The following is a 27,975-nucleotide window of genomic DNA, read 5'->3' on the forward strand; positions in this document are numbered from 1 at the left end:
TCCACGTTTCAGGAAACCCAGTTTCTGCTTGAATTGACGAGAAATCTTAGAATTTAGGGAAAACCCATTTCAGGTTTTCAATTTGCTTTACTAGAATTTTTGAAGGAAGTCATGGCTCTTCCCATCAGCAGTTCAAGTTTCTCTCTGATTCATCAGAGAAGAGTTCTGAGAATAAGAGCAGTTGCATCTGAGGAATTTGCTACTTTGAAAGCAGAAGAAGATAAGGTAAAGTTGGGTGGTTCTGATTTGAAGGTCACAAAGCTGGGAATTGGAGCTTGGTCTTGGGGTGACACAAGCTACTGGAATAACTTTGAATGGGACGGTATGTACCAAGCACAAACGAAAAATGAAACAAGATTAAATGATATGAGAGAGCTAGAGAGTTTTTTTTTTTTTTTTTTTTTTTAACAGTAATAACTCGAATTTGAGAATATATTTTAACAGCAATAACTCAAATTTGTTAGGAAAAAAGTTGGAAATTTGTACAAGAGTATTTTCATAAAAAAAGTGTAAATTTGAATTATTTTATGGAATAAAGTACTCTAGTTTGAATTTCAGTTCATCTTCTTGCAGTTTACATATAATACTGGAGTTGTGCTGTTAAATCATTCATGAATGTGATAATTGAATTTCTTAATCTTTCTTTATTAATTATTGGGTTTCTTAATCTTATCGTTTTATGGATGACTTAATCATTATATATTCTTCAATAATTTTAGGTTCTTTTCGGATGCATCATTTTGTTTTCTCCTGGTTCTTCATATTCTTTGGATTGGATAATGGAAGTGTTGTCAATTTTTTGGCCATAATCAATGAGGCTTTTTTGATTGTTCGATCAATGCTCAATTTAGTCCTATTTTTTACAGAACATTTAGTTGTTTTATAAATTACATTTTATTCTGAAACCATGGCTCCTTCCATTTCCATGGATTCGGTTTCCTATAATGATCTCCCAATCCATTTTGATGAAGTCAATATCTTTTTGGTACATGTAATTTTCAAATTTTCAATCAAGGGTTAATGGTAACAGTGGTCAATCTGTAAATTCGTTATCTTGAAGAGAACTTGACAAATTTATAGACTTGAAAATTTACCTTATTTTGAGATTGGACCTATTTTATATTCTCATCTTGCAAGGGACCATAAAGGCGTGATTTGTAATCAGTCACTATATTTGTATTTTCCAGGGAGCATTAAATTTAGTTGATCTATGTGCGAATTATCTCATATGGAGTCTGTAAACTTTATTAGTGATTTACCTCTTAATATGACAGATAGGAAGCTGAAGGCGGCTAATGGGGCCTTCAAAGCCAGTATCGATTCTGGTATAAGTCTCTTCGATACTGCTGAGGTTTATGGCTCAAGGGTGAGAACAGAGATTTCTTGCATTCTTTTGTCTCTTTGTCCACAGCATTAATTGATCTAATTCTAGCTTGTAAACATACCTTCTCTGCTCTTGCAGTTGTCTATGGGTGCAGTTAATTCAGAAACATTACTGGGAAGGTAACACCAGCCACAGGACCTAGTTGTTAAGCAATAAAAGCTTTTCTTGATTCTTCTTGAGGCTAAAGAACTGAAAAAGAGTATGGTGGCCAAAGTTAATAAGAATGAAATGTTATGTTTTTAATTCTTTCCCCTGTTATTTGAGATTGATTCCTAAATCTAGTCTACCTTTACCCCTTTTCTGTAGATTCATCAGTGAAAGGAAAGAGAAAGATCCATCAGTAGAGGTAGCTGTTGCAACCAAGTTTGCAGCTCTGCCATGGAGGTTTGGTCGTGAGAGTGTTGTCTCGGCCCTCAAGGATTCCCTATGCCGCCTTGGTCTTTCTTCAGTGGAACTATACCAGCTTCATTGGTTTGCATTACATGAGCATATACTTAGTAGCTTTTGTGGATTTCTCTGGGAAAACTTAATAGCTAATGAAAGTAGTTTTGTTAATTTTCAGGCCAGGAGTCTGGGGAAATGAAGGTTACTACTCATTGTTACTTTCATTACATTCTTACAGAAAACAAGTCAATATCGCCATGAGAACAAAATTTTTATCATTCTTATGCTCAGTGTTTTAAGACTCACATAGATTGATTAAAAGATCTTTGCAGGTTACATTGATGGCCTTGGAGATGCGGTTGAGCAGGGCCTTGTGAAGGCTGTTGGTGTCTCAAATTACAACGGTAATTTTCTCATTTTCAGCTACATGGTGTTTATGGTTTTTGTGTGGAAAAAGTTACAAAGGGAAACAAATAAGATGATCCTTGGATTACAACAGATTAAATTTTGTGAATTCTCTTCAGACCATCTAATCATTTTTTTAGAGATTCCAAAGTTGTGTAGTCACTCCGAGGACACTGACACCTCTATTCTTTACTAGAGCAAACTTGTATAAAACTCTTTAGTCTCAAATTAACATCTTATATGTAAGTAAATTTTGTCAGGTAGATCTAGGTTCTTCTTGCACAACTTATAGCTTTGATTAATTATATGACCATTATGGATTTCAGAAAAACGTCTCCGTGATGCTTATGAGCAGCTTAAGAAGAGAGGTATTCCACTGGCTTCCAACCAGGTAAATTACAGCCTCATATACAGAGCTCCAGAGGAAAAAGGTGTGAAAGCCACCTGTGATGAGCTGGGGATCACTCTGATTGCGTATTCTCCTATTGCCCAAGGTGGGATTCCTACACCTTCATATGTACCTAGAAACCTTTTGCTAAAAATATAAGTTAGAATTCAAAATTCAACTTAGGATGCAAAGGAGAACCTCGATGACTACTCTTTCAGCATTTTCAACTTTAGTTTCAAGTTGAGGATTTGTCCAGTAAGTCTATGAGACTTTGGAGTGTTGGATTAACTGCATTTTACTTTTATTTGGGATTTTTTTTTAACCCCAGTACCTATAACTATTCTTTCCCTAGTACCACATCAAGCATTTTCTGTAGTGCTTTCTTCTCAAGGTTTACAAAATTGGCTGACTTTTAGTTTGACCTTGTGTTTTCTTCACTTATTCTTTGCCTAGAGAAATTTCATCGGGCTGTCAAAATGTTAGGTTTTCATTGTGATTAGCACTTATTTTTGTAGTGTTCAATTAATAAAAGTGTATAACTTTTGTAGTTCTATACTTTTGAGTCCAAAAGGATTGCTTCAGAAGTTTCTTCAACTCTGCACTCACTGCAAACCCTTCTTCTTTCTTCTCCTTTCCATTTATTTACCATTTTCTTTTAATGTAACTTTACATTAATGGCTATCTTTTGGAGCTTGTAGGTGCTCTTACAGGAAAGTACACACCAGAGAATCCACCCTCTGGCCCCCGAGGCCGGATATACACTCCTGAGTTCCTCACGAAGGTAATAGAACAACACATTCTAATTTAATATAATTCACTAGGAATAAGATTACTAAGTAAGCAAGCCATAAAGAATGTATTTGGATTGCACGTATTTAAATATCTATAGAATGTTGCTGTATGGCAATTCGGATATTTATGCATTAAGAAACTGAATATTTAAGTGTTGTTTTTTGGAAGGTTGATATGAATTCATTAAAATGTATGTCTTCCGAAGTGGTTTTAAATAGAAAACTGGTGTTGAAAAGCATCATTGTTCTGTTTTTTTGATTCCATAGTAAATTGCTTAATTGGTTAAAGCAAGAGGCTTTCACTCCAGAAAACAGAGCTTGGTTGACATTCAGCTTCCTTCTTGTATTTTTACTATTGTACTCCATCTGTTTCCATGTATTATTTCATATGAATTTTCTGACCATGAAGAAACGCAATGGAGATCAAAGCCAAAGTACAGTGGGTCTTGCTATAAAGCATCTAAAATAGGGTAGTAATCCGCATGGAAATGAAACTAAACCAACATTTTCTGAGTGTTCTCAAACAATACTTTCACCAAAATAACTTTTGAATCCCCATTGATTTTGATTTTTGGATCCATTATTCCCACACAGCACCCATATCACTTCCACACAAAGCAATAACCATCATTGAACCAGGCACAAAAACCAGAGCAGCAACAATAAGTGAGAGCTTTCACCTAAAATTCCAAATTTCCCACCTGGGCTTTAGGTTTGGTGTTCATATGGGTAAAGTGATAATTTCATAAAGTTTGTCAACTCATGGATGGCTACTGTAACTCCAGGCAACAGCATGACAGAGGCACCTTGTCTCCCTTCCCCTTCCTCTCTCCCCCAATCCCCACAACCATCATGGCACAGTGAAATGTTTTCCAGTAGCAACCATTTGATGCCAAGAGCTTGATGTTTTGTTTCTCCGTAGCATCTGGACAACCACATCAGAGGAATACTTCAGTCTGCAGGGATCTTGCAGTTGTGAGGTACTGAGGTGAATGATTATAATATGAATCACATATTCATATCTTTCACCATGAACAAAGGTTATGGGTTTGACCATTAAACCATATTACACCATGTAGGGCAGAGATCTAGTCTCTTAGGCGAAAAACGAAGGGAAAAGGAAGGGCAAGCTACCCATAGTACACACCCTTTCACAAAGAATAATACTCTCTCCTCATTAAATATGCGGATCCCCCTGTATGACGCACCAACACCCACCAAATTCTCCTATATCGCTCCCTGTTATTGGCTTGGTTTGCTTCCCAGCAATTTTTTGTAATCCTACAAAATTCCTACATTCTGATTCTTAGGATACTTAAAATGACAGGATTTAAGATGATCCTAGAACCCATAGTTACAATTACACCTTTCAATTCCAATTTCCCAGGCTCTAATACAAACGATCCAAGCACACCCTAAGAGTCTTTCAGAAATAAATTGTTATTATGGTCAGCCGACTTCGACAAGGACTAGGAGTCTTTCAGAAATAGTGTGTTACTATGGTCAGTTGACTTCTACAGGGACTAGTACTTATGCATGTCAGGAATGTGTTGACAAAACAGAATTAAAACATACTTTATCTTTGCATTCAACCAAGAATGAAGTACAAGCATTCTCACCTGGCCTAACTTTCTTTTTGGTGCTATGCAGCTCCAACCTCTGTTGAACAGAATCAAAGAGATAGGACAGAACTACAGCAAAACTCCCACACAGGTTCTCTCTTTAACTCAACTTTTTCACCATTATTTTAGACACATGGAAAGGGAAAAAAAATATTGATTAAAGAAATAGAAGAGCTAACATTCCAAAACATTTTGAGTTGAAGCTTTATGTGTAATACATTTTTTTGTGGGGCTTTGTTCAGACCCTTCTTTCCTGAAACATATGCTCTTTGACACTGAGATCAACAAGAAAAAGATGCCTCTTCTTTTCTTACGAAAAATGATTAATCAGAAAGAACAAGATTACATATACTATAACAGAAGCAGAAGCTATGCTCCTCTGCCAGTGCCAAGCACAAAGATGAAGAAGGAAAAAAAATTCACAAAGCAAAAAAGGGCTACAGCCTCCTAGAGGAATGCGATCCCAATACAAAGTCTGGCCAAGGCACCTCTTGTCTTCACTGAATTTGGCCTCTCTTGGAACAAGATATTTACTAGAGCGGCCAAGCAACCAATGTGTTATAACAACATTGGGAATTCTCCAAGGGTTGTTATTACTCCCTAGCATGGAACCCATAACAGTTGCCAAGTCACTTTCAACTATAATGTTATTCATGCTTGCCCTTAGAGATAACTCCAATCCTACAAGCTAGGATGAGAGTTCAGCCCTATCTGAGTCTCCAATGTACCAGAATACACTGATATCATCTTCCCAAGTGTCTGAGAATGAACGGGAGAACAAATATAAATTTACCTTGATAAAATTGACAGGAGATTGTAGCTGGAACACCAAGACATGATCCAATTCCTAACATGATTAGCAGAAATGAGCTGAGACTATTGTTGAACCAAGTGGCTCCATGGAATGTCTTTTAAGAGAGGATGAGCTGTCTCCGATCGGCATTGTTCTTTTAGAAAATTATTAAACGTTTCTGCCATTGCCAAGTAAAACTCGATAAAAGAGAAATTGTTCCTCTTCCTAGTCAGGGGTACATGACACTCACCCTGTGTTACAGACATCTCCAAATTGCTTTTCAAGATAAGAGTTTCAAACGTAGGAAGAGAGGAGATATTAAACAGCTACCAAGTTATTATCATTATTTTTTTATTTTGAATGAGTTTTGATTTCATAACAAATCATCTTAGATTTCCTATTTCTAGGATGTTTAAAACTGACCACTTTGCAACAATGTTTTGAAAGGAAACAAGTAAACCTCTGGCTTAGAAACTGAACTCATTGTATTAGCATACCCACCAGACCCATTAGCATATTTCTTCCTCAGATTCACCCAATTGTTCATAACAGTATGAAGAAATTGTTAGATACTATGCATGCAACATCCCAACTATATTGTTGCATAATCAAGAATATTTGATGTACTGTGTCTGGACAGTAAAGATGATTCTATAATCACTACAGAAAAATAGCCTATTTATTGATGGACCAAATCTCTTAAGAACAAGGTCCTCCTTACAGGTGGTTCTGAACTGGCTAATAGCCCAGGAGAATGTCATACCCATTCCTGGAGCCAAAAATGCAGAACAGGCAAAAGAATTCGCAGGTGCTCTTGGGTGGCGACTCACAGAAGAGGAGATTGCAGAGCTTCGATCATTGGCATCAGAAACAAAACCAGTTATTGGGTTCCCTGTTGAAAACTTGTAACTGTACAGAATCATTGATCACCTCCATTATGACTGCAATGGCAGTAAGTTTAATATCTGGCTTAAGGTTTTTCCCTCCACATTGTGAGAAGAGATTATGTTCCCAGTGAAGTTTTTATTCTGAATTTTCTTCTAAGGAAGAAAATGGATTCGTTTCACCTGGAGACTCTTCTGTGATCATTAATCAAAAGAGGTCATATGGCATCCTGTTCAAAACTTGTAACTTCTTAGCAATGAGTAACAAAATGTCCTTTTCATTCACTATGATGTAAGAGCACATTGTCATTATTAATGAGACATTGAAGTTTTGTCTTACACTGATAACTTCGTCTTGTCAGGAAGAGCAGACAGTTCTTGGCAAGCTGTTTTTGTGGAACACTAATGGAGGAAGCTAAAGTGAGATCATTTTCATCCATGACATTTCTTCTTCCGTGCCTGTTTCAGCTTTGTTTGCACCCACATCGCCTGTGGACAGTTAGTTTTCTTGCAAGCCTAATGATCTGTGGTCATTTCATATACCAAATTCAATAAATAGCAGGGAACTGATGGAAAAGCCATCCATACATAATAAGTTTTCATGCTACATAACTCAGAAGGTAAAATTATTACAAGTGAAAACAAGATTGGTTAAATTTGAAATTTAGGCTTCGTTTGGTATGCATTCCAGGTTGATTTTGCATTCTTCGATGATAAAATCGCAAAATCAACCTGGGATGCATTTCAAGACTGCATACCAAACACAGCCTTAATAACTCGGAAGGTTGAGAATAGGTTCCAAGAGAAAGGCGCGGGGGGGGGGGGGGGAGGATTTGGAATAATATAAACGTTGAACTCTTTTTGGGATGAAAGCTTGTATTCCAAGGGCTATCAATGGTGTAGCTAATGCCCTGACAAGGAAGGCCTTGTCTTATCATGTGTATGCAAGACAGATTGGTCACATTCCATTCTTTGGCTCTCTTGACTTTGTGAAGCTGAGGCCATAGGTTGTATACATGCTTATCCAGATTAGTAAATCTCCTTTCTACCAAAAGAAAGCTAAAAGTGACTGAGACGAGGAAAGACAGATTTTTTAGAATGGTTCGGCCCAAACCCGACCTCAATGTCCACTACCAAAGGCAACCTTTGTCTTTGGATTTTCATTACTTGCAATTGCCTTCCCTGTGACAATCAAACCTCTTCAATCACTCACTCTTACTAAAACCAGTCGGCTCGAAGGACACAAGGGTGTCAAAAGTTGGCTTACACCGGTAGGCCCGACTTGAATCGATGGTTGAAACCTAAGACTAGTCCGGTCACTTACTAAACGTATCTACAGGCTCAAGCATTGACCGATTAAAAATCATGCGGTAACAGTGCAAGGTAGTTGTTCGACAGTAGCCTGACATTGATTGACCGGTAACCGACCATTTAAGGATCATTTATAGTTCAATTAGTCAATTAATCCATTTAAATCCCGATTGTCCTAATTACCTTGAACCCGTTTATGGATCGAAAACTGACCGACATAATAGAAACATGTCCATACCCTAGCCTAATAAACCCACTAACCTATGGTGTGGGTCCTTAAATTAGTAGGGACCGATTAGGCCATACCAAACCTGATCAGTTGACACTCCTACTGCATTCCCCCTCCCCCCATCCAACTGTAGCCAAGGAATTCCATAAAGGGACCAATGATTCGAAACATGGAATTGAGAATCGAATCGAAATCGGTCCCAAAAACCCTAGCTATAGTATTGGCCCTTATATCCTAGCAGTAGGGTTATTACGTGTATTCAACCAATTAAATCTTGTAGTCCACGCATATGTCAGGAATCAAAATCGAATTAGGATCAGTTTAAAGACAAACAATTTGATTATCTTCTCCTATTAAAATCCTATTGCATGGAAGGGTATAGTAGATATTTCATCTAAAACCGAATTTTACTCAACCCATATTCTATTCGGGCTCAAGACAGGCAAGGGCGGACTCGGACTGTTAGGGCCAAATTTGCACCCCTACCTGCATGTATCAATCTCACTAGTCAATTTTCAGTCCAAAACAAGAAGCAAATATCGTGTATTAAAAGTAAGTTCAAGGGAATAGAAATTATAGAAATGTCACCCAATTCCATGCCAATGAAGTGGTATCATTACAAAATAATAAATATAATAATCTCATTTTTTTTTTTTGTATAAGTACATCCGTTGATAGTGTCAGATTTATAAATTTAATCATGGGATGTTGGAGAATCATCAATCACATAAACCCACCAAATCCTAGTTAATGGAAGGGTATATCAGTCATTTCATGTAAAATCATCAATCCATGTTGGCAATAAACATGGCATGTGATGGTTATATACAGTTAAACACAATGACTTTATTGTCGTTCATATCCTTTTTTTTTTTTTTTTATCTTATTTATATCCAACACTGGACTTATAAAAAATCCTAGTTAATGAAAGGGTATATCAATCATTTCATGTCAAAACTTTAACTTGGTTTCCACGCTTCCAATTTAATCGGTTTCACATTTCTCAAGTTCAAGTAGAACTAGGAGTCTTTAATATTCTTGTCCTATAAAAAAGGGTCTAATTAATTAAGTCGTCATCACTCTTTTCTCAGTCTCAGTTGCTTTGTTCAGTCTCGGAACTGTGCAACTCTATCTCTGTCTGTCTGTGTCTGTTCTCCCATTTTTAATCTTCCTACATCAAGAAAGGAAGAGCAGATCAATCATGTCTTTCGCTGTTATGACATCTTGGCGTTCAAACTTGACTGATCATGAAAACCCCATAAGCGGCTCCGATGGTCGTAATAACTTTGAAACCAAAGCATTTATCCGTTTCATAGTTGAACGTGAGCATATTGTATTAGGCCAAACCATTCTTCCCCGGACGACAACTGTTATGTTGCCAGAGAAAGTATACAAAATTGAGTTCCCTTACCTGTTTGTCCCTCAACTCAGCGAGTGCTACATCCGCACTATGCTTACAGACCTAGGAATCCCTCCATCTTCCATTGATCTACTAAAACGAGAGATATCCACCAATGCTCACGAAGTGGCCCTTTCCTGCCTAGAGAGAAATATTGCATCCTTGGTTATGCTCGTTCGTCTTAAATTAATTCACATAGAATATCACAGAGATATCGTTCAAGAAGAATTTCAAGAGCACGAGACGAATGGAGAGGAAGGTTTTTATTTGGCTCCAGCTTCACGAGTTTCGATTGAGGCGTTGGAGATTAAAAAATATGATGATACAGGAAAAGAAGGAAGAAGAAGAAGAGATGATCGACTTGTATGATTTGCATGGAAGAGTACGTGAGAGGAGTCGACATCGCACGGTTTCCCTGTTCACATTGCTTCCATAGTAAATGCATTGGCAAGTGGTTGGAAAAGAAGACTACGTGCCCGATGTGTGGCTTTGGCTTTGCAATGCCTACTACAAAAGCTTAATTAATTTTTTTTTTCTGATCGATCATTAACTCTACTGCTGGTTTTCGTAATTGGGACTTTATATGTAACTCTTATGATATCTGAATAATATATAGATCAATTTTTTCATTCTCAATCAAATCGTTTCCTTTCATTTGTGTCTTCCAATGTTTTTTTTTTTTGTTGGTTTGTTTTATCCTTGTGGGTGCAATGCAGAGATGAAACTGTTGAAGTACTAAGATTGCCCCAGCTGCTAGGTGCCTTCATGTGTTGAAAAGGATGTAGTCCATGAAGATTACTAATCAAAATGGGTTTTCTTTGTTCATTAATTAGTACTTTATATCTTCTGTTAAAGGGATTAAAATAATTAAGTATGATTTAATTATGTTCAAATGGAATTTCGATCGTGTGCTGATCTCTTAGATCTTCTTCATTTCAAGCAGAGGGCGCAGGGGCAGCGTACACTTTCTTTCCCATATATCAGAAATATATGGTGAATTTATTCAATCTAAGATTAAAATAGTTAAAGTATGATTTATTTTAGATATATAGAAATGGTTGTTATCGATCATTTGTCAAGGATGCTCAATTTTCTGTACAGTTTAAGTTGTTGGCATATTATCAACAACTGCGTGCGTACAAGAGTAGCTAGCTACAGTTTTTAGGTAGAAGGCCTTTTCTACTGCCGAGCTGCCTGGCAAGATCGTGCTGCCCAGAAACAGTGCTGCGTGCAATGATCGCCTTACCTCCATTCGGGCAAGGCGTTTGAGTAGGGGTGAGGTGGACATTGCGTGCAACACTGTATCTGGGCAGTACGGTCCTACCGGGCAGCTCGGCAGTAGAGGATCCAAATTATTCTATCTGTTCCTCGTATCTACATATGGACAATTAAAGAAATAACACATTGCTACCTCTTGGGATATCCCTTTTTTCAGTAATTCTCAACACACCCCTTCCTCCCAATCAAGTACGGTGAATCTTTACTTATGTGAATGATTCACAGCCGTTCAGATGAAATATTCTCACAGATCAGATTCCATTTGAACAGCTGTGAGTCGTTCACGTTCGCTCACGTACGTAAAGATTCCCCACTCACCTCCCGATATAATCCCCCCCTTTTTTCTCCTAACGTACCCTTCCTCACTCCCATTCTACCTCCAAATCCCCCTCTCCCTTTCATTTGGCTTTGGTTGGCTCCTGCGTGTGTCTGGGTTTGGTCTTTGCTACATATACTTTAATCTAAAGTTGTATTTTGTTGTTTTGTTGGGCTTTCTGCTGCTTACTCCCTTTGTATCACTTCTTAACCCTTTGGTTTTATATATATATATATTATTTATCTGTCCAAAAAAGTGCACAAAAAGAAAGTGAAAAAGAAAATAATAAATAGAATACTAAACCTTTTTGATTCATCTAATTAAAGCCTCGCTTGATCCAATGATGATGCCCATATGGCATATGCTATAGACTCTTTGGATCGATGCTCAGCATTTCATTAGGTTGAAGGATGCATGCTCGAATGAAAAGCTAACTGAACTCCTCTCTTTCGTTTGTGAGACAGACATCAAATTATGTGATAATTGATCCAAATCTAATTTAATTAATCCTTACTTGTTAATTATATATTCCAATCCTTATCCTAATGAAGCTGCTCAGTAGGCATTATTTATTTAATTTCCAGTGTACTACTCTATTAATCAGCTTGCTTTATGATACAAGTGGCATTAGGGCCTTAATTTGTCATTGAATGAAAATCTATCTTAGGATAACCAATTAATTGTGCAATAAGAATCAAAGAATAGGAACTTATCATGTCTTGTAATGTTATCAATTTTTATTTTTTTTTCAAGTCTTGCATCTCTTATTACACTTCTTCTCCTACTTGTCGACACTTTGGCTCTATGACTAGACTTGCAGAGATTCTTTAGTGCTCCTTATTTGTGCTTACACAAAAGGTTGTTGTGGGGTAATTATGACCATCAAATAGATATGGCACAATAATATGGATTGTTCACATATCAAATTTTAAAGCCAAATAATTCAAATTATGGTCATGTATTAATTGCCATTTTCCCCTATATTTTCAATTATCCATATTTTCCAACTAAATTTTTTTTTTTAATATTTTTTCTTTTTTGCACCAAATTTTTTTTTTCTTTTTGCAACTATTTTTCCAAATTTAAAAATTTTGTTAATTTCAAGGATTTGCCGTGCAACCAACTTTATTAGACTCAAAACTTAATGAGTCAGTTGGGTAATGTAGGTTTCCCTCCCTCTTCCCAAAATCTAGACACCATCTGATCTTTCATGCCCCAAATATTAGGCCATACATCCAAGAAGTCCTTTTGGAGTTCAAAAAAATTTAATTTAACAACAAAAAATAAAATGTCATACAAGTAAAATGAGAAGACAGGAGGCAGGCTTTTTTTAGGTAAAAAAAAGGCCGTACACAGTATTTTTTTTTAGGTAATAAAAAAAAAAAATTACATGTCTAATAATTTTTAAGGCGTACCCAAGGCCTGAGGCTTCTGTCAATATGGGGACTTGGGAGGGTCATAATGTAAGCTGTCTTACCCTTGCTTTTACAGAGAGACTGTTTCAAGACTCGAATAATTATTACACTTATTAAATGCATCGACAAAAAGATTATTTCATCACTATATTAAACTTGATCACAAGGATAAAAAGCCGTAAAAAGTAACAAAGAAATCGCTTTGATTGTTTGACAAAAACAAAAAAAAAATTAATTGCATTATTCACATAGCAGTATAGTATAACAATTAGAAACAAAGTTCCAACAAATAAGCAGTACTTTTTTTGGGGGGGGGGGGTGGTAATGAATCAGTAGTACAGTTACTGATCAGAATTCAGAATATGATATATCACTTTAAGGAAAACCCTAATCACAAAATGAAAACCACTTCATAAAATTTAACAAATTCAGCTTCTGTAGGCAATGAAAAGTGACACAACGGGCATGAATTCTTGTGTTGCAAGTTCCAACCAAGTGACAAAGCATTCACGTACTCATCCACGCTAATCAAACAAGTCGTATCATCAAATTTCTTAATCTCCAAAGCCTCAATCAAAGATGGTGAAGCTGGAACCAAGCTAAAATCTTCATCTACAGAGATATCCATAAACCTGGACTGGACTTGAGTTCTTCAATTTCTTCTTCGATACTCGAGCAATATTCTACAAGAGGAACATTAAGAGCTATGACGATATGCAACGATCGAGACTTTCTCTCTCGGCAGAATAAGGCCATTTGAAGAGCATAGGTGCATGGTTATCTGTTGTTTCAGTCCCTCAATGGAGGATGGAGGGATTTCTAGGTCTGTAAGCATAGCATGAATGCAACACTCGCTGAGTTGAGGAATAAGCAGGTAATTAAGGGAATTCAATGTTGAAAACTTGCCATGGAGACACAGAAATTGTCTCCCCAAGGATGGTTTCATCAGAACCTCTATTCGTGGTTGTTACTAGAACTTGTTGACGTTCAACCACGAAACGGATTGTTGCTATAGGTTCTGAGTTTAAGGAGTTTATGGGGATTCCAGTGCTATGGAAAGAACGCATGAATGAAATAACTGTGGGAATCATGATTGATCTTTTTTCTCGATGAAGGAAGAGGAAGAATGGATCAAGTGAGAGTTAGTAGTAATAGTTTGAAGAGTGAAGAAAGAAGCTGAGGGTAAGGCCATGCCAGCATTCATACTTCTACTAGAACTTGAGAAAGAAAATTACAAGTGTGATAATTCAAAAAGGATTTAGCTGAAATGACTGATATACCCTTGCATGTATATATGCATTTGATTCCAGCGTTTGGGAATTAAGTAATTAAGTAGAGTCTTATTAGAATTCTACCCATAACTTAATTGTTGTTACACTTCCACTTTGGTATGTCAAGTTGAAGTAGGAATAGAAACTTCAAGTGTGAAAGTTTATCTGTTTGGATGGATCGTTTATTGATGTTTCCAACGAATTCTGGCCAAGGATGCGTCAGCATTGGAAGAATCACCGTCATCCGCCGCTGTTGAACCCGATGACGACGTGTTCGAGATCAATGACCTTCCTCCGCCTCAGCTTTCCAAACCTCCTCCACACCCCTCCCTTCTCAATGTTCCCATTGGTTCTGCGGACTACCAGAAATTTCCTCAACAACTGTCTCAAGATCGTCTGTACTTGGGTATTCTATATTCTTCACTTTTTGTTTTTCACGTTTCTTTGATTTTGGATCTTTAATGGATTGGGTGCGATGGGATATTTTTTATTGTGGACTTTATCAGTAGGGTGATGGTGGAGAATATGGAAGGGGTTACGTGGATATAGAGGGGTAATCAGGGGTTCTTGAAATGGTAGGGGAGAAGAAGCAATTCAGATCGTCCACGGCACAGCTGCCCGTAGCGGCCTGTGCGGTGCAGACTGGGCCGCGAGCGCAATGATCGCCTTATCCCGCTCGGGACAGGGATAAGGCGGATGAAGAGGTGCAACTTTGAACGCACCGGAGACCTAGAAAAGAAGTTGAGAGTATGAGATTTGTTTTTTTGGTAAGAGTAGGAAAGAAACTTTATTAAGATGAACATGTATTACACCTAGATCTGGAAAAACACAAATCCACAATTCGTGTATTGGAATTAGGCCAAACTAAGGGTGTCAATTTGGGACCGGAACCAGGAATCGTCCCAATACCGTCTCGCTAAAACCCGGTACCGGATCGTCCCATTAGTAAATGGGACGGTACTGGTATCTGATTTTGGTACCGAATGATAAATGGGACGGGACGGTTCTGGGATGGGATTCCCAACGGTACCAGTACCGAAATACCAATTAGGTACCGGATGGTACCGAAACTACTAGTACCATTTAAAAAGAAAGAGTATATAAGATCTTTTTTTTTTTTTAGAAAGGGTATAAGAATTACGACTCATTAGGGTTTCACTAATTGCCTTTTGAATACGAAGAGGAACAACAAGTCAACAGCCGTAGCTTGAAGTCTCTCTTCATAGAACCTGCTACAGTGCTACTCCCTCCTCCCTCGACCAACTATATCTACTAGGTTCTTCCTTTTTGCACTAGGTACTTCGTACCATACTACCATGTGACATGTGTGATAAATAGAGTTTTGTTTGGGAAAATCAAAGAGGAAACACAATAGGATTCTTCCATTTTGTAGGACTTCTCTAGATTTAAAAAAATGAGAAGCTTATTACATGTGATCTTAGGGAGTTTGAAGAAGTAAAACTATGATTTCATAATTTTTTTTTGGTACGAACTATGATTTCATAATTTAAGTTGCTTTATAAAAAACAGTAGACAACTTAGATTTCATGATAGTGAAAAAATTCCACAACACTAATAAACCCACCTTGTTAGAAACAATTAAACTTCTTTTCCCTTTTTCTACAGTGCCTAGAACCGTTTAAGAACCGATACCGTCCCGTCCCACTAGTAATTGGGATTGGGATCTAGGTTTGGTCCCGTTAACTAAATGGAACAGTACTGGGATTAGCACTTTTGGTACCGGTACCGTCCCATCCCAAAAACCGGGAACCGTCCCGATTGACACCCTTAGGCCAAACTGTCGTAAACGCTACCAAAAGACCCCTCCTTGCTAGGGAACAGACACGTATTCTTGTGTTCCAACCACTTGACTATGCATTCATCATGGAAGAAATGTGAACAAGGCAATCGTGCGATGTCGACTCCTCTCATGTACTCTTCCATGCAAAGTACCCCCAGCTCATCATCACCTAGTCTATTAATAGTTTAATACCTATCCCCACCCTAGTTCAAGGAATTGGTATCGGTATCGGTAGAGACCGCTATCGATTCTTGACTGATACAATACCAATCCAAGTTTACTGACCAAGGGTAAAAATATAAATAAAATTTATTTTTAGTAAAATTTAGGGGTAAAATTGTCTGTTCAAGACCGATTTAGGCCTATCCGGATTGATATCATATTGATATCAACCGATACAGATATCGATACCAATCCTGATTACTAAAACCCTTATCCCCACCCGGCCCACTTTCTCCCAAGTCTGAAACCAACCGAGACCCATAAAATAGGGATCATGCATGTGCGAATACAAATATTAATCATCCTTCACGTAGATGCAAAGTTAAATTCATACCGAGTTAGTCCATCTTATCGCACTTCGATCCATGGAACAAAAATACGATGGAAACCTGTGGTTTTGATCGAGACAACTCGGTTTCGTGGTCATTCAAGACGAAACCTAAGGGGAATTTTAAAAATCCTTGGTTTCGCCCTTAAATCGATTGTTTCGATCATGTTTCGGCCAGGTTTCGATTGAAACATCTGGTCGAACCTTATCTTCTTTAGGTTCTAAAATCACCTAATTCGACCGCAAGCCTTATCCAATTATCAAGCATTGTCGAAAGTATTTAGTTCATGATTAAAAAATCGGGAATCGAATTGGGGAATCTAGCAATTTGTATTGGAACCGGCTGACACTGACTTCGATTTCCACCAATCCTAATTGTTATTACCTGAATTGGAATCGGATAGTCCAAATTGAATCCGAATTGGTCGATTCATAGTTATTTTCTTTTTCTAATTCATCTTGAATCAAACCGATTCATTGGTCGATTCCTGATTCTTGAACCGATTCAACTCTCACCATTCAAACAGAATTTTGACTTCGTAACTATGCATCTCAGTTTAGAAGTTTGAACCTAAAAAATATGGGTGAAAGGTCAGACTCAGACCTCGACTTTAGACGCTTACGTAAGTGTATACTTCTGTAGATATTTAGGATACCCATTGAATGGATGATGATAGACAATGTTTACATTCTTAAAAGGATAAAGAGGGGCATCTTTATGTTTTATTTGGATTCAATATGTTATTCAGGGTTCAAGTACTTTATAATTATGTGAACTAATTATAATAGTATAAAACCACTTCAGTGTCTATATCGTATCAACGCGTACGTTAGTAAACTTGAATCAATAACCACAAGTACCATTTTCAATGATTTTTTGGTGAATGTAATTCATGGATTGTTTTTAAAATGTGAAAAATAGGCAACCTGCAAAAAATCAAACCTTAAAAAACCTTGTTTTGGGATCGAAAGTCGAAACTTTGGTTTCCCCATCAATGGGGGAAAATCCCTGATGTTGATCAAAACCTATCAAAACTCGATTTTGACCAAGTCAAAACCTGATAAAAAAAATCCATGTTTTTAAACCTTGCTTCGATCCCATCAAATATGGTAAATCATCGCACAAAAGCAATCCCACCAAGTATCAACAACATCACAAATCATCCTATATAATGTTTTGGTGCATGTTATCTCTTGAGTACTAAGAAAATACATTTGGAATTCAACTCCAAAATAGTAATAATAATAATAGTTAATCCAATTGCTTCAATACCTCTTCGAACTTCTGGATGGAGCATGACAACATAATAGGACCTTCACTTTTAAAATTCAACTCCTCAGATTCCTTCAGTAATGCTTGGAACTCCGGTGAAGAAAGATGCTTCAACGGAACTACGTATCTCTTACATTCCTCACCCAAATATACCGGAAAACAACCTTTAGGCACTGAAGGCCGACCACCATCTTCATTCTCTTCCACCTTTCCAATACATTTGTAACTGATCATCTTTGCCCGTATTTTACTGAGTTTCTTCTTCACTGAATACATTACTAATGGAAGAAATATGAAAACCACCCCCAAAGATAACAAAGACGAAAAGAAAGTGATGAGGAGAAGAAGAAAATACAAAAATATATAAGTTTGGTAAGAAAGAAAGTGGCTAGCTTAGATATTGAAGTAGGAAGTGGAGAGACTTGGGAACAAGTTAAATAAATCCAATAGAGCAGGTTCTTTCTTCTATATACGTATACAAAGAGAGACACAGAGAACAAGTTTGTTGACTTTTATACCTCGTTGACGTACACTTTTAGATTTCTTCGATTAGAAGCTTTTAGAAATACATCATAATGATCTCTACTTGTCAAATACTGAGGCATTGCAGCGCTTGCGGTGCCAATCTTATGCCGAGATCCACCACGTCAGCAAATAATTTAATGTAAGATAAGAGCCATCCCATCCATCAATCATCATCAGAATTTTTTCAAACATTGTTTTCTGCTAAACATAGTTGACGTCTATTACTTGGTAACCATCAATTCATCATCCATCCCAAAAATTTAGACATTTAGGCTGTAGCGTTTTTAGGGGATCACCAATTAATTTAGATTGTGTTTCTTATGTATTCTTGATCGATTTTGCAGTTTCAGACGATAGAAATAACTATTTTTTATCATTCAACAATGCGAATTTGACTTGAAATGCGTTTCAAGAATGCATATCAAACAATGCCTTAACGTATTAAGCTACAATGTGACATGACAGATATTTGGGTCCATGTGGTCATGTGGAGAACTTATTATCTTAATAGACTGTGAAGTAGAGCCCGCCCCTTTAATGCATTATTATGCATATATTAATAGGGGCTATTCTCAATTCAGCTGGGCTTGGGCAGACTTTAGTATATTATAATTACAATTCAGGGTTAATTAGGATCTGATCTGGCAATATTGGGCCTAGGTCAAGAGTATGTTAGGCCATGGCTGAGCTGGGCTGGGTTGGGCAGACTTTAAGACCCCTAAGGTTGGGTTAAGGTTTTAACACACCCAGCCCATTGACACCCCTAGAGGGGACAACTTGGCCAGCTATGCATAGGGATAAATCCTACATTCCACCAGGCAAAGAATGGCTCATAGTTGTTCAGATGGAATCCACTTCACTCTGTGGGACCCACATGGAGTGGATCCCATCTGAACGGCTGTGAGCCGTTCTCATACGTTCACGTACATGAACATGAGCCCAACTCCAAAGAAAAAACCAGAGGCTACAAATCTACAACACCCTCACCGAAAGGACCTACCAACACCAAGAGGACCAGATAGGACTCACTCCACATCTCACCACTAATTTAATAATAAATGGACTGATACGAGTTTCATTCCAAAATACACAAAAGTTTAATGGGAACCTCCTTCAAAGAGGTTGAGGATCGCTCAATAGAAGAGAGACTGAAAGAGGGAAATCGATATCACATGTGCTAGGCAATCGACATCACCACCATCACCACCCCCTTCCCAGCCCCAACCCTGATCCCACCCGTGCTTCGACCCTCACCACCATTGCTCTCTTCCAAAGAAATATAAAGAATCTATTATAAGAAATTGAACTAACAAATAGATTTCTTATTGTTGAAATATTTCAGATTGATGCAACCAAAATTTCAATTTCTTGACCAAAAATCTATTTTGTTGACTATTTCATGAAATCGATCCAAAATTGAAATTGTAATCATACCAAATCTGGTCTCGAAAGCTTATTCTAAGCAGTCAAAATATCTACCACATAGAAGTTTGCGGTGAATCCCAAATTTTGTGTTTAGGTAGGACCCTAAGGTCCTCATTGACATGTCAAGTTTAAGTACAAAATGAGTTTGCCAAGTGACAAAATAAAGCATCAATGAACTCAGGGCTACAAAGAGAATGCATGTATTAAAAGAGGGTGTTAGATTTATATTACATTTTCTTGTGGCTTAATTTAGATCTTAGAAGATCAAGACGACTCCTTAAATTCCTGCTGCTGATTAGTTCTTTCTTCTTTCTGAACACAAGTTTGATTCACCAACATTCGCGATATTGGGTTCGGTGATATTATGAGCTTATCAGCATTGAATGATGTGAAAATAGGAGGAGGACAATTCTGGAACACATTACTGTTCGCTGCTACAATGTCAGATAACAACCCCTGTAACCCATTGTTACTTGAAGATCCACTAGCTTGTGACCTGAAACTGACATCAAAGGGGTTACCACAGTTCCATGCATCAGGATAAAAATTTGGGTATTCATAGGAAATGGGATATGGATATTCAACATCATAAGGAAGAGATTGTTCGAAATTTAGAAAGTCTTGGTTATAAACTAAGGCCGCCTTATGATCATGGCTACCATCCATAAATCTGCTGATAATATCTTCTTCCATGCCTATGATTCCTTCTCCTTTTCCATCTTCTTCCCCTTCCAATTGCTCTTCTTTTTCTTTTTCTTCCTTTGCTTTCTTCACTTCTTCTTGGTTGGCTTTATGATTTACCTTGTATACTTTACACAATACCCATTCGTCCAACTAAAGAAAAATTTTAAAAAAAATAATTAATAAAAGGATCTGTAATTAAGAAGGTTTATAATTAAATACCGAAATAGATATCAACATTTATAAATGTAAACATTAATAAATTAACCTAGTTACATACCTTCATTGGTTCTTTTTCATTACTTTTAGGTTTTTCTCTTTCCGTGGTTCGAAATTCCTGCATAATCCAACTGGTTTTTTTTCCTTCTTTGGAGGTCCCATTATAGAAGACAAGAGATTTCTTGCAGCCAATAATGTTGGATTTATCGACTGTTATGTCATTATCACCACCACTGGCCTTCCAGAATCCACCTTGTGCACTACGACTAGGCCGTTTGCCATTTAGATATTTCCGCTTCGTTGGGGTGAAAAAATATGTGGAATCATCTCTTTTATTCCCGTACTTCCCTACACAATTATTCATATATGTTCATTCAATAATGATTGACGGATGATAATTAAAAAAAAAAAAAAATTGTACCCAGTTCACAAGGCTCCCGTGTTTAGCAGGGTTTGGGGAAGGTCAAATGTAAGCAGCCTTACCCCTGTTTCCAGAGAGACTGTTTTCAGGACTTGAACCCGTGACCAAGCGTTCAACAAGTGAGCATTTGACGGATGATAATAATAATGCATATAAAATTTAGATTTTATTTTATTTCTAGGATTAGGTATTCAGAATGGAAGTGAACTAGGGTTGGGATAATATTATAAATATTATGATCTTGGGTCCCTGCAGTCTAAGTTGGGAGTTGAGCAATGTCGCAACACAGTTGCTAACAAACGAATCTCATGTTTTTAGATAAAAGAAAGAAAATAAGGAATAATCAGCAAAGAGAAAAAGTAAATCAAAACATAAGTCCAAACAAATCGAAAAGAATATCAGAAAAATATGGGATATATAGTTTCAATCATGTAAGAAGCAGAAACCATGGAAGCACAAAATAATTCAGAACAAACTCAAGAGAATAACATAATCGGGAATAAGAAAATTAAGAAGATGAAAATGGTAATTAAGCCAACTCACTTATGAGCTCTTCAGGGTGAAACTTATAAAAGTCCACATCTTTAATGATGTTAGGGAAAAAACCCGATTCATTAATTTTCCTCCAGAGGTAATTTACAATGAGTTCTACATCAGTGGGGCAGAATCTGAAACCAGGAGGTAACACTGGTTCACCATGATTCTCTGTACTGATCTTGCCTTCCATCCTTGCAGACACGATAATGAGAGTAACCAAGAAAGGAGGGAAAGAAGGAGGGAGATTGAATGAGAGTGGCGAATTGAAAAGTAAACAAAGAAGCAGAGAGGGGTGACGATCGAGCCTTTTTTATTATAAGAGAATTTCGAACTCCTAATTCTACTTGAAATTGAGAAACCAACATGCAAGTTCGACTCAAAGTCCTACTGCATGTTAATATCCCATATTCCCATGTATACGTTCATACTACATTACTGTAAGCCCCATATATGATCTCGTCCGTCAAAATGTAACCGATTAGGTTACAAAAGACCTTATAACCTGATTTATGATTCTTTAATTGCCCTGCTTGTATCATGCATAAGATCGAAAGTTCAAATAGGGGTGATTATGTTATTTAAATTTTTTTTTTTTTTTGGGTAGAAGATTATGTTATTTAAATTTTAAGCGCTTTAAATTGTTGACCTAAGAATCTTCGTTGTCAGGGGTAATCATGTAATTTTGCCATCCTTTATGTAGGTACAAAAGTGTCATCACAGTGATTTATTACTGCGGTTGCTTATGACCTTTAGATCATATCTTTCGGGACTTGAATGATTTTAGGATTTGAAGCCGATTCCAGGGTTTTTCTAGGGTTTTTGGGATCGATTCTACCTTGTTCGAAATCAACAGGGACCAATTTGATCATTGATTCCACGTTTAAAATCCTTCGTCGAAATGGTCGGTTTAGGCTGGATTTGGCTTTAATCAATCTAGTTTTGGATCATTCCAAAACTAGCGATTGTAAGTTTTGTGGGATTGGATTGTTGGGTTTTCTAATTTGAGGACCGATCCAAGGGATTTTGAGACCGATTCAATTTGATCACTGATTCTGAACTTAAAATCCTCTATCAAATCGGCCAATTTGAATCAAAATCAGCCATTATCGATCCTGATTCCAGCTGTTCAGAAATGGTTGACCGATTGTAGGTTTTTGGGACCGATTCTGCCTAATTCCAATCTGACACAAAAATAGATTTCAGACATTTTATTATCGTCGGATAATAATCAATCAAAATAGAGGGATTATCATATTCGTATCCAATTATTTTTTTGACAGTTTCAGATTCTCCTAAACGGAAACGAATGTGCATTGAATACGAATTTTTGAATATACATTAACATTATACGCGAAAAAGAAACAATTCCATTGTCCAACTAGACTAGAGTTCGGATATCCAAGATCTATCATTGACTCCGCCTCAACTTCACTCAGAAAAGGAAGGCAAAAAGTTTATGCGGGTATTAAAAAAAATTTTGAATTTGGAGAGAGATGTTGTTCTGCTGCCACGTGGCAATTATATTTGTTAATCTGATTGGGTCCCTAAGAAATTCTAGACTCAGATCCAAGGGCAAAAGATCAATGCCTGGTCATATAGAGCCTGCACCAATGTGGGATCCAAAGAGAACATGCATAGAGGCATCAATATATATAGGGTTTTTTATTTCACAGAAGGTGGAGAGATAATTTTTATTGGTCCTAAGTTTGTTGATCCATGCATCCCTATATTTCCTAGGGGAAAAAGTTCTCTGAGCTGGGCAGGGTACACTAGCATGCCAGTGTCTATCTCTCTTTTGAACATGAAATGACCTCACTACCCTCTCATGCATTATACCGTTTTGAAGCACCTCGTTTGTGTGCTCCTCTATGCCACTTTCTCAGAAAATCCTCTCCTTTTATTTTTACCATTAATTAAACTTAACCAACTCTGATTAGTATAAAACTTGATATGTGAGAAAAGGAGAGAGTTATCCACAAAGTTACAATCTAGAGAACCCTCTACAAACCGGCCTACCTAGAAACAACACGCCCTTGGGACAATATAGTAGAATCACTCTGGAAAAAAAATCCTTTGTAGTGCGTCTAATCTTGCGGTGCACTGCAGTGCGGGCTTGGAGGACACATGGAAGATGAGACATCCAACGGTGCCAAGCTCAAGAAGAAAGGGGAAAAAAAAAAATTCTTGCATCAAACTTGCACCGTTGGATGAAGCTTCTTCCACATGTCGAGCTCTCAGACCCACACTGCAATGCACCACAAGATGCCCGCACTGTAGAAGATTTTAATACAATCACTCATGCCTACCTAAAAACACTTACCACTCCCTTGGAACACTATAGCTAGTAGAATCACTCATAAATATGGAAAGACTATTCCAATAACCAAGTGATCCATACTCGCGAATGAATGAATGCCTCAAATAAGAGAAGAGAATGAAATCCAAACATACATTCATTGATTGTAGCAGGAAATACAAAATACAGATCGATCAGAGTCCAAAAACAACTCTATGCATTCTCCCGAAGAGTTTCAATGCGTTGATCTCTTTGGCGACCCATTAATTGCATGGGTGCTCCATACCATACACTATATATATGGAGAGGATGATATTTTGTCAGAACCAATGATGTGTCGAATATTCAGACTCGCAAGGGGATTAAGAGACCCCCAAATTGAATGAGAGTGCACATACCACCTTCAGCATTGGGCTTGCACACAATATGTCATGCTACGTCCTTCCGATCCCCCCATAGGATTTTTTTTTTATTTATTGCTGAATACCTTCCCCAAAGGAACGTATTGTAAACTACCTTAAGAAGAAAATTAAGGAGCGAAATCAATGAGCGAAGTTTCCCTCATTGATTTTCTTCTCGCAAGTTAATTTTCTTCTTAAGATAGCTTAAAAAATCGTCCTGTCGTTGGGATAGATGAATAGCCAGAAGGTAACATTACTGGTTCCTGATTAATCTCTCTACTAGTAGTATTCATGCCTCCCATCCCATCACTGCTGACACTGATATTGAGTATACAAAATAATTAGGAGGGAGAGAAAAAGGAGATGAAATTAATTAATACTCTCCAGCCCACCATAGTGGTGATGAGCCCACTTAATTGACCAAAAAGAGAAAAAAAAAAAACAACAACGAAGAGGAAGGGAACATGGGAGTAGGGTTTTAAGAATCGAGAATCATCCATCACATCGGTGAACCGTCCGATTTAAATCAGAATTGGATCCGAATCCACCGCTTCCTAATCATTTTCTTTGTAATCAACTTTGAATCGGACCAATTCATGGGTCGATTCTCCATTGCACCACACCCTACATGGGAGAGAAAATGTCATTGAGAGGAATCTATAAAATCCAAATTTAGTTTTCAGGTGAAGGGTGGAAGAGGATCGGCGACGACAGTAGTGATGGCGAAGATGGTGGTGGTGGCGGAAGAAGAAGAAACAACACAGAGAGGAAGAAGAGGAGCTCTGAGTTGAAAAAAAAAAAAAAAAAAAAGGTTAAAAAATCAGAAGAAGAAAATAAAAAATATGAGGATTGGCAATTAAAGGGTATCCAGTGAAGAATATGAGGTGAGCCTGAAAAAACTGAACAAGGTCTATAGAGGAGATCTTTGAGAGAAATCTATATCACCCACTGTACCTTCAGGTTATTGTTACATGAACGAAGGATGCCCCTATTATTTTAACCCCCAAAACAGAAATAAGAAATTAAACGAAGAAGGAAGCAGAAACGAGAAGCAATTCATAATAAACCCAAGATAATATCATATAGTTTTCAATCATTTAAGAAAGAAATGAAAAAAGAAAATTGAAAAGGTTAACTTATTAGACAAAAATCGTAAGAATGAGTTATAATGGGGGCCTAGCCTCCTATTTATAATCATTTTGGGATAACCTAAGGAGTGTTTGTGTGGGTGTTGTCATTTTGATTTGGATCAAAATCAGCCATGACCAATTCTGCCCAGTTCCAATATGTTCTGGATAGATATGGACAAGGACCAATTCAATCTTTAATTTCAATTTTTAAATCCTTGTCGAATCGACTAATTCGCATCAAAGTTGACCATAACCAATCCCCAATTTCGGTCATTTTGGAACGACGGATTTGATATTGAATCAATGGATTTTCAAATTTGAGGGCTGATTCTAGGGTTTGTGACTCATTCGATTTGCAATTTCAAGTTTAAAATCATTCGTCAAATTAGTTGATTCAAATAGGAAAAGACCGTGACCTATCCCAATTTTGACCATTCTAGAATGACCGATTCTAGAGATTTGGGGAGTGGACTGTTCGGTTTTAAATTTGAGGACTGATTCTAAGGGTTTGGGGACCAATTCTAGACAATCCAGATCGTAAGCAATAGGGATTGGTTCGCTCTTCGAATCGAAGTTTAACTGATAGGGATCTGTTGGCCATGATTGATGAATGAATCATTTGAGTGTGACATATTGGTTTGAATCGGGTTTTGAATCAGCCGATTCGGATCAGAATTAGCCATGACCGATCTCTTCCGATCAGAGAAACTTACTTGTCATTATCTTTAATTACTTCATGAGTATGTGAACGATAATGTATCTGACTTCCAAAACTGTCTTTCCGTCCGCAGCTGCTGCTTCAATAGTGGACTTGTTTGCTGATCCGTAGCAAATTGGGTTTTTGGTATTAGTGTATGGTGGCAGCACTTGGCAGTTGTGGGTCATTAATGTATTGATTCATCAATTACATTGGTTCTGTACGTTGTGGTGGTGGATGTCAAAATGGAATGGCAAGACCAGGCTATGGCTTTTCCTCTTTTTGTGTACTCAGAAATGTATTCAATAAACCTTTGTTCTCTTTTTGTTTTAGACTGGAAAAATAGAATAAGTACAAGGATTATGGTCTACAAGTAGTTGTTGAGTGGTAATTAAAGGATTTTGGTGAATTGATGATATTATGGCTGAAAGGAAAATGCTTGCTTGATCCCCCACCCCTCCCCTATCCCTTTTTGCAGGATTTTTACAGGATTTGTGATATACCCAAAGACATTTTCTTATTTTGTATTTGAATTGAGACCAAAATCAGCCCATTTTTTGTGACCTTGGCAAAACCCTAAGTTGAAACTAGGGGTGTGTGCAACTTAAAGCCAGATTCTGGCTATAATTTGAACCACACCAGCACGGGAAAATGGAAGGAATGATTTTTATAAAAGGGAAAGAAGGAAACAAGAAAGGTTCTGGGAGACTCTCAAATCTAGGAATCCTAAGCCAATGATGCCTTGCCGGAAACTGGTCCGAATTGTTTGAAAATTTTCCTCTCGTACTCTGTGATGAGGTAAGCTAGGCTGAAACAAGCAAACACTAGCAAACCTGAAGTGAAGAAATCAGAACTGCAGTGAATCAAAAATCTAAGGAATAGAGCAAAAATTTACTGTGAATAGAACTTGCACACTATGCATTGACAGAAAATACAAAGTAGTGGAATACAGGAAATAATAATTTTGGAGAATTAGCACAAGTTTTGATCTACCAACCCAATGGACTCCATAGTTGGGTCAAAGGAAATAGAAGGGGAAGCGAATAACATAGTCAAATATCAGTTCAAGCTGATAGTTAAATTCTCAAAAATTAATGACTGAACTTCAGACCCTGTTGCTGTCAAACACTCCTATCGCAGACTTTTACTGCACTTACAAACAACAGAATATAAGGAGAACTTGGATAACAATATTATTGGATTAAGTAAACACAAAAGAAGTGTAGATATCACCTGATAGGGGACCACGACAGTGAGAAAAAGCTGCTAGACAGTGATGAAAGAAAGCGGAAAAGAAGGGAAGGAGGGGATAAGGTTTTAAAAAATTTCAACTCAGTTCTCATTTCTCACGTTATTTGTTTCTACAATATCACCATGACAGTCTCTTTTTTCATTTGCAGGGGATAACCATTTCCCTAATGCAACTTAGAACAAGCACACAATGGGATGGATAAAAAGCATATGAGCTTCAATTCATAGACCATGAAGGGTCTCCCCAATGACAGTAGACAGCAGTCACAGTATGCCAGATGATCCAGCTGAGTGCTAGGAAGCCCTGTATAAGCAGGAAAAAAAAAACACCTGAATTCACAGCCAATGAAACCAAAAAGCTAAAAAATCAATGCAATCCAACGCACCCAGCCTTTAGGCACATACAATACAAAAGTCCAATGGATGGACCAAGTCAGGCCTCAATACGGATAAAATATGATCCTTAATAGGATGCAACACTGACAACTAATTGAAAAAATTTGAGTGACTTGACAATATTAGAACACACTTCCAAGTCCTGCTGAGAAAAATATACAGCAACAATAGTAGTGAACAGATTACATAGCCATTAACCAATATTTCCATTCATCCACAGAAAGCAACACCATCTTATTAAAAGAAACAGAGAGCAACACCAAAGTACTGTCCCCATCAGGAAAAAAAAAAAAAAAAAGCTGCTTCATATCAGCATCGCCTCTTTGTCCAAAAATGTCGACCATCAGTTGGACAATCCAAGCTTATCTTCAAATTCGAATTTTTTCACTCCATCAAACAGCCAAAAACTGTCTCTGCATCATATCAGATCAACTGAACTGCTAGCAGCCCATTTCAGTAGGAAAGCTGCACACGGAGAGGCCAAAACTAACATCAGTTCAGG

General features: G+C 37.4%; 1 protein-coding gene and 1 long non-coding RNA gene across 2 annotated transcripts; one reads left to right on the plus strand and one right to left on the minus strand.

Moving 5' to 3' along the window:
- Nucleotides 1-6,984, plus strand: LOC122651959 (uncharacterized oxidoreductase At1g06690, chloroplastic). The gene is made up of 11 exons (XM_043845552.1): nucleotides 1-322; nucleotides 1,275-1,366; nucleotides 1,463-1,503; nucleotides 1,691-1,855; nucleotides 1,947-1,969; nucleotides 2,101-2,172; nucleotides 2,500-2,667; nucleotides 3,260-3,342; nucleotides 5,003-5,065; nucleotides 6,491-6,678; nucleotides 6,813-6,984. Exons 1-10 carry the CDS (start codon nucleotides 112-114, stop codon nucleotides 6,674-6,676), a joined length of 1,104 nt encoding a protein of 367 aa, XP_043701487.1. The 5' UTR covers nucleotides 1-111; the 3' UTR covers nucleotides 6,677-6,678; nucleotides 6,813-6,984.
- LOC122651960 lies at nucleotides 6,565-27,975 on the minus strand. Its single transcript, XR_006331535.1, has 3 exons — nucleotides 27,965-27,975; nucleotides 18,210-18,217; nucleotides 6,565-6,708 (listed from the first exon to the last, which is right to left on the minus strand). It is a non-coding gene; the product is annotated as an uncharacterized LOC122651960 (long non-coding RNA).

The sequence above is a fragment of the Telopea speciosissima genome, chromosome 2 (genome assembly GCF_018873765.1).
Source record: "Telopea speciosissima isolate NSW1024214 ecotype Mountain lineage chromosome 2, Tspe_v1, whole genome shotgun sequence".
NCBI lineage: Eukaryota > Viridiplantae > Streptophyta > Magnoliopsida > Proteales > Proteaceae > Telopea > Telopea speciosissima.